This window comes from Scomber scombrus, chromosome 14 (assembly GCF_963691925.1).
Source record: "Scomber scombrus chromosome 14, fScoSco1.1, whole genome shotgun sequence".
NCBI lineage: Eukaryota > Metazoa > Chordata > Actinopteri > Scombriformes > Scombridae > Scomber > Scomber scombrus.
The window spans coordinates 9,889,713-9,898,167 of record NC_084983.1 but is presented as its reverse complement, the minus strand read 5'-3'; the positions used below and the strand labels follow the sequence as shown (position 1 = coordinate 9,898,167).

Here is an 8,455-nt window from a genome sequence, read left to right as displayed (position 1 = left end):
TACCTTTAGTAATTAATTAATACGTTTGGTCAACCAAAAATTAAAGGATCCTCTTTTACAATCAATCAAACTTTTCACACAGTTGTGATTGTAAGTGTATTTAAAACTGGACCTTTATTTCATCCATACATTTAGTTAGATATAAACCATATAAAAGATACTGTAGACAACCAAATCATAACTTCAGTATGTTTTTTGATCATTAGGTAAGATTTCCAAAATGATTATCTTGGGTTTCCTCATTAAGAAGGACATACCTGATAATGCTCCTCTCCTGCAGCAGTGCAGATCCACTTGGTGACGGAGCCCCTTCAGTTCAGTGAGACCATGTTCTCCTGAACCACTGAGGAAACTGAGGCTAAACTTCTCGCAGATAGTTTTCAACTGGAGCGTCTATGATCCCGCCTGCTGCCCTCCCACTATGACCGGATCGATGCCCAGCGTTCAACAAGATGATATCATTCCAGCCTGTAGAAAAGTATAAAAACCCCTTTCTTAAGAGATGTTTCTGCTCAGCTGAGTGGCAGCGGAAGAGTCCAGTGAGAATGCAGGTTAGTTAAACTTACATGACAGTGTGCTCTAAATATAATTCCTGGTGAAGGGAGTGGCTTTGTTGTCAGTCTAGTGGTGATCTGGGCTTTGGTGAGCTGACCCTTGAAGTGTAGACAATGTAGAGTCTTCCCTCAGCACTGCAGTGAGTTGTTGAATGACTGACAAGGTTCACAGTAGAGACAACATCAAACATTATGCTGTTCTTTAGACTGCATTATGTTATTCTTCATTAACAGCATCATGTTGCTCTGGTGCAGACCAAACAACAATGGTGAATAGAAGCTAACAACATTTACACAAGTATTAGGGAAGTACTTTTCATGTACTTTACTCGAGTATTTCCACTTTCTGCTGCCTTAGTTAAACGGCACTACTTTTACATGACAGCTTTTGTTACTTTACAGATTCAAATGATCAACTGTACTGTATATAATGCATTGTTACAGATTACACTGTCTCAAAGTGTATAACCCCTACCTTTACCAGCAACAAAACAACTACTGCTAACATATGAATGTAACAATAATCACTATAATATATTATAGTATATGTATAACATCTGACTCTACAGAATGAATACTTCTACTTCAGTGCATTTTATTACTTCTGTATTTCAAGTAAACTTCCATATATGTTTGAATAAAGGGCTTCTACATTTTAATTGGCTACTTTTAGTCAAGTAAATTGTGTAATATGTCATAATTGCCAGAGATTATGGTACTAGTGATTGGTGAAAAAAGCTGAGCTGACTGCCCTCACAACCCAGTCATTGTAACTTGTTTTATATAAGAGATTAAAATCAAGTCCCCATGATAACCTTATACACAAAGAAATGTTTTCAACCTTTTCAACAAAGAGTGTGTGGGTGAGATGAACACAAACCGTGCTCACACAGTCACCTGTAAAAACTAATCCCCGGCGGGAAGAACAGATTTCGAGGAATTTGTTTTTGGTACAGTGGTGCCGATAAGTTTCAAGTCAATCTGAACTCTATAGATGGTGTGCGTTGACGTGTTCCATAAAAAGTGCCCTCACGTTGGGTCATAGCAGGTTCAGCTGTCTGCAGGGTCAACCATTGTCACCCACACACTGACCCCCTTACAAGGCGAGGCTATTGATAACCCAAAACTCTGCACTCTGGCCTTCAGAAGGAGAACTTAATCAGCCTGAGACATTTCTTCACAGGTGGCAGCACGGCTCCGAGAATCTCACATCTAAAGATGGTGACTGTGACACTAAATGTGCGATGAAGCTTCTTTCATGTTTTGGTTTTTTCTCCCAGGCGCACTGCTGACAGTGGAGAAGACTCACAGAAAGCAGCACCGCTGTGGTAGCAGATAACTGCTGCTCTCAAGTGATTTATGATATTTCAAGAACTTATTCCACTTGGTCAGGAAATCTGGAGTCACACTGGACAATTTAAAATGATTACAGTTATATGTTTCCCCTGGAAGCAACAGATATTTCACTTCAGTGTGTACTGTATAATCATTTTGACACAATTACACAAACTTTGGTGGATTTTATTCGGCTGTGTACTGACAATATATAAACATCCAGCTTCAAAATAAATGCATTTAAATAACATGTTTAGCAATCAGTAAACTTCAGGAAAAAAGTAATTCAAGTTTTTTTCTCTGGTGAAAATGTTAATGCTTTCTTTATGTCTGAAGGGATTGTTAAACCACAATCTGTTTGAAAGAACACCACTTAATATTCATACTTTGCAACATGATCTGTGTGTTTAGTATTACATAATAACAGTTAAAGACATCAAGAATTTCAGTCCATTAGATTTGATTCATGGAAAAAGACAAAGTGTTTATGATCATATATGATGTAAATAATAAAATATTTTAAAATATTATAAATCAAAATATTGCTACGTTTGCTGTTTCAGCTGACTTTTCTCACACAATCTGATGATTTTGACCTTGAACAAATAACATGTGACAAGAAGTCACATTTCTTGATTTGACATTTTCATTTGAGCACCTACTGTACAACATTCATCAAAATCCATGAAAATTAAAGCTTATAATGTGGTCAGTTGGAATATTGCTTCATAAAATGTTACTTAATTCATCTTTGTTTGGCCCAAACTTCAAGCTATTATATCATGTCAGTGTTTCTGTATACAGTTTTTTGGTAATATTGTATTTTTTGTCGGAATGTTTTGAAATATCACCTGAAGTCTGGTGAGAAGTCTTGGTGTATTGCACGCTTGTGTATGACTGAACGCCACCATCATCAATTTACAGTATATTTATGTGCATCATCCTCACAAGTTAAATAGCTGTTACCTGGATCTAAGATCACTTGTGTCCCTCTGTTAGTACGAGCAAAGCTTTTGTTGGATCCAAGCCCCCATAGTCGAGTCTCCAGCATTGGTCAAATGCTTGCCGCAGGCCTTCCCGACCAAGAAGACCACTTCTGCGATGTTGAGCAGAATACAAACCCCCGACACAGCCAGCATGAACACGGTGAAGACGGTCTTCTCCGTGGGTCTCGACACGAAGCAGTCCACTGTGTTGGGACAGGGGTACGAGTCACACTTCACCAGCCGGATCATTTTGTAACCAGGGTAGATCATGTAAAACAAATACATGAAGGTGACCTCAAAGACAATACGGAACAACAGGCTGATGACGTACGTCCACCAGAGAGCCCCCGTGATTTTCATCTTCTGGGTCTTTATCTGCTCCAGGTCTTTGGGGTTGGTTCGGCCTGATAGTTTGTAGAGCCTCTTGTCGACATGACGACGGTGGGCCACATGCATGGCGACTAATAGGGCCGGAGTGGAAACCAGGATGAGCTGAAGTGCCCAGAGGCGGATGTGGGAGATGGGGAAGAAGTGGTCATAGCAGACACTGTTGCAGCCCGGCTGCTGGGTGTTGCAGGTGAAGCCGGACTTCTCATCTCCCCACACGCTCTCTGCTGCAACCACCAGTACCAGGATGCGGAAAATGAACAGGACAGAGAGCCAGATGCGACCGATGCCTGTGGAGTGTCTGTTCACCCCACTGATGACAGCATAAAATGATGCCCAGTTCATCTTTGGTTCCGGGTCTGATAAAGAAAATGCAATAGTCACAAATTAAAGGGTCAACACCTGAGAGAATATTATACATTTTTACAATATACAAAGAACATAAATATAAAAATCAGTCACATTCTCAAAATAAAAATAGGAATATTTACTTCCTAAATAATTTACTTCCTTCCAAATGAAAATGAGGCAATCATCATAGAGCTTCAAAAAAGGCAATATCCGTCATTCATTTTAACTGTTATCAAAATCATGGGCTGGGAGACTTGTCCAGTTGCATAAAACAAACATTAAAGTGCCTATAAAGCCTGCCAATGCCAGTCCAAGAATCTCCTTACAAAACACAGCTGGGAGGATTCTGGCAGCGGTTTACATAACCACTCTCCAATACTTTGATTATTCAGTTTAAAAACCAAAAAACAGCTTTTAAATGAACATCATTTTTAGTCTTCCAGCAGTAATTAGCTCCCACAAATCCCATTTTAAAAAGTGTAATTGGTGTAAAATACCCGTGTATGATTTTGTAGTATGTAAATTCACCCACTGCGTAACTAGCAGCATTAAACATCACAGCACTTGTCATGGCATACTCTCCTATATTTAAATATTGTTGTCAAATTTTCACATTTACCATACAGCGTATTTGCCAAATTTTATAAAAGGCTGAAGCTGAGTGTGCTATCAAAAGCAGCGTGGCTCCTTCTTTAGATACCTCCAAAACTCACTCAAATGATTTGCTCTATACAAATCACTAACAAATATAACTTTCTAATATGGTTATCATCGCTGTGTCACTGGGATGAAAGAAAATAAATGTGCACATACCTTAAAAAAGAATATTAAATCACATAAAAATTGATAAAAAACTAAAATATTCTCTAATTTGAAGTGTAGAAAAAATATCTACATAAATCTGTACTTACATTAAAGTAGTTCTATATTTTGGTTTATACTTTTGTCCTGTGCTGGTTCTTAAATAGCCTTAACAACCTTAACAGCATCGCTGAAGCACCAACTCACTGCTGCCTCATAGTAAAGAGTTTCCAGGTTCAGTCCTTACTTGACCCTCTGTTGTGGTATTTTTATCCATTGGTGACCAGAGATTGAAGGTAAAGTATTCTAATTATTTTTTACTGTAAAACAAACTACAATTACTTTCAAGTATGTCAAAAGAAAAGATAGACAAAAGATAGTACTTGCAGAATAATCCACAAAATACTGTACCTTTATAAAGTCAAAGTTGGGACACTTTAGTCCCAGTAGCTGATAAATTATGACACTCAAACTGAATTTAAGGTAGAGCACTTTGTGTCATTTTCATTTGATGAACTGATTAATTCAGTTGATCAAGAATTGATTAATTCAGTTGATCAATTGATGTCAGTTTATTGCCACCAAATTAGGTTTCCCAAATCCAGATTTTTTAATTAAGTTTAAAAGTATCCAAAGTGTTTCATCTCCTTTGTTCTGATCATCATTGATTGTCCTGTTTCTCCAATGTATGTCCAGTCTGGTATAAGATATATGTCAGAGTTATTACCGGGCTCAGCTGGAGGTGTAAGAGGCATATGAGGCAGCGTAGAGGACAATGTTGACCCGCTGGTTTGGCATGGATGTGAATCCAGAGAAGAAGGAAGCCTCTCTGCCCCCCTCTATGGTTGGCAGGCCACTTAAGAGTGCAACACTGAGGTCTGGCACCACACGTCATGTGACATGCTTTCACCAGCCGCCATGGTGTAGCATGCAAAGTGGGCATCTGCACCTAACATAACGGTGTCTGTAATACCCCCTCATTCTTGACAAGAAAATGTTTTGTGCACCCAAAGTGTCTTCGGGTGCAGCAGAGACGGATGTATAATGCTTCAGAGAATAAGCACAGTCTAACTCTACTTTGTGATCAGCTGTATTGTTACAGATGCACATAACTGTAGCACTGCAGAATGAATATGGTTTTGTTTGATAATCAACCTATCAAAGGCAACATATTTTGGATTACATTTCTATAAAGACATATTTCTTGGAGAGTCCCAGTGTATTCTGTCTTGTATTAAGTCTATAAAGTAAAGCGCAGACTACATTTAAGCACATTTGAACAAGCTGAACTCTCTGAAAACCAACTCTGTCACTTCCTCAGCTACAAGATCTGCTAACAAAGTGAGAAATAAATATGATCTTACCTTCAGCTGCAGTTTAGAGTCAAGCACATCCACAAACATTTACGTCGACATTATCAGACGTTTTTTTTTGTTTTTTTTCAATCTGTGACTGTGAACAAGAGTATCAGAGCACCATGACTTTGCATTGCTAATGGTTTCTCTCACACTAGCCACTGCCCTGCACTGGAGAGGTCATATGCTTCTGTCCGCAGCATTTGCATACAATAGCTCCATTTACTGAGACCAAACAAACAGCTTCAGAGTTCAGATCAAACGTTTTAATTTCTGCCCAGCTGAGGAATCTGTGTGGGGGGGTGACTGCAGGCTGTCCTCTTGTCCTTATTGTGCTGTGTTCTGCAGAGGAAGTGGAGGACGTTTTTGACGCAATCTGGAGTAAAACATAAAGGTCTGCAACAAAGAATGACCCATAAAATCTAAAGATAAGAGGACAAGGGTTTATTATCATAGCAATCAGCCTGTCATCCAATTTTCCAGCTCAATCTTTACATCTACGTTGTTGCTTCCCACCTGATATTTATCCACCAGAGAATAATTCTGCTGAGCCCATCCCTCCCTCACACTATGGGACCAAACACAGTTTGACATACTTTTGCTAAATGGGACTAATTGCTTGTTCTTTAGACTGAATGAACCACTTGTAGCACGAAGGTTTCAAGTGCTTCTCCAAAAATTCCACTTAACTTTTAGATTATAATCTTGAGAATGAATGAATATCATTGCACCTTGCAGAATCTCAATAGAAGAAAAAGGTCACTCTCATACACACAAACTGCACAATGATACAATCTGCCTTCTGTCTCTGAACTGTGAATAATGTAATGTCACACTGTAAATTTTATTTGTATTTAAATAATCAGTTTGATTAAATCATTGTCAAATATCAGCATGAATAGTCTCTCGCTTTTCTCTTTCTCAGTTCACTTTTAATAACCATGGTGTGTGTGCAAAAATCTGTTCATACACTACTATTATGGGGACCCACCTAAAGTAATGGTAATCAATCCTAAATGTGTTAGTGTGTGTAATGTTGGTTTATTGAAGGCTGAAAACAACCATGTGCACTGTTTGATGCACTGTTAAATGCAGAGGCAGAGGTGAGGTGTAGACCAACCAGGTGTTTATTTCACCAACAACAAACACACCACAGACGCGCTTGATGGAAACCAGCAGCCTTTTACAGCCTGTCACTGTCATTGACCTCAAACCCTACCACAGTATAGGGAGCACAACAATCAAAATATCATTCATCATGCCGAAGTAACCAAACTAGAGGAGGAGAGCGGAGAGGTAGCTACAATGTCTACAAAATGTCAATCTTAATAAAAATGTATTCGACCCTAAACATTTGTGCCTTATTTCCTATACCATCTTAATTCATATGAATGTATATGGTTCCAATCTTTCATGTGCTTCAATACAATCTACAGTATACAACCCATGTAATGGGCTCCAATCAAATAATACTAAAGACTGTCACTGATGCACTTTGCACTTCACTCTGATGCACATATTTTGAGTGGCTGCAAGACTCCACTTTACTGTTGATCTAATTGCTGCTGCTGTCAGATGGGTGTTAGCAAGATGTGTAATTATGTGCAAACATTCCTGTGTGATGCGAGGAGGATTTAATATCTTTCATGACCTGTTCTGCAACACATCTAACACCCCTAATGTTGTTTTTGTAGCTGAAGGCAAAAATTAAATGAGCAAAAAACTTTAATCCTAGTGATGGGCTGTATTTTTGACCTAAAGTACACAGAGCTTCCTACTAAACTGATCAAATCTCCATCCCTGGAAACAATTATCAGTGAGCTATATGAATAGTAGTGACAGTGATTTTTTTGCAGCCCTGGGCATATTTACAAACTTACTGTTTGACTAACTCAAATTTGTACATTTGTTGGTGGATACAAATTTGTGTTTGTTGCCTGTGTGTGTGTGTGTGTGTGTGTGTGTGTGTGTGTGTGTGTGTGTGTGTGTGTGTGTGTGTGTGTGTGTGTGTGTGTGTGTGTGTGTGTGTGTGTGTGTGTGTGTGTGTGTGTACGAATTCAGTTTAGGGTGAGTGTCGGTTTAGGCATTCAGTTGTGATGTGTAAGATTAGGGTAAGTGGCTAGGGAATGCAATATGTCAATGAGTGTCCTCATAAGAATATTAAGACAAACGTGTGTGTGTGTACTTGGAGGACAAGCCTCTCCTTCAGTTCAGTCTGCAGGGTGACATCTGGAGGTGATTATCTGTTATTGCAGCATATAAGAAATGACTGCTTTGCAGAGGTGAAAGCTCCTCAGTGAATTCAGTCTTAGGTGAGAGTGAAAGTGCTTGGACGTCTGCCTGAAACTTACACGCAATGCATGAATAAACAGTTCAATTGGAGCACTGTCTTACTTCTGATATTGTGTGACATTAATCCAGCAGCAGCTTGTTATCTCTATATTCCTCAAATCCAACATTAGCAAACAGACGTCTCACAAGAGAAAACTGTTTGTGTGAAGATAATAACTGATTAAAAGACTGCTGTAAAAATAGGATTCATAGTGAGGTACTGTTATTGTATTTTTTCTATCTCTAATAGTCTCACCATTACATATATCATAGTTTTAGATTAATGTCTACATTGTATATAGGTCAAAATATCATGCATTACTGTAGTTGTGCGCTGCAAGCTAAATCTGGTGAC

At 38.7% G+C, this 8,455-nt stretch overlaps 1 protein-coding gene across 1 annotated transcript; it reads right to left on the bottom strand.

Annotated features, from left to right (window-relative positions):
• Positions 1–2,884: 2,884 nt before the first annotated feature.
• On the bottom strand, positions 2,885–5,169 carry gjb1a (gap junction protein beta 1a). The gene is made up of 2 exons (XM_062432934.1): positions 5,142–5,169; positions 2,885–3,621 (listed from the first exon to the last, which is right to left on the bottom strand). Exons 1-2 carry the CDS (start codon positions 5,167–5,169, stop codon positions 2,885–2,887), a joined length of 765 nt encoding a protein of 254 aa, XP_062288918.1.
• Between the last annotated feature and the right edge of the window lie 3,286 nt (positions 5,170–8,455).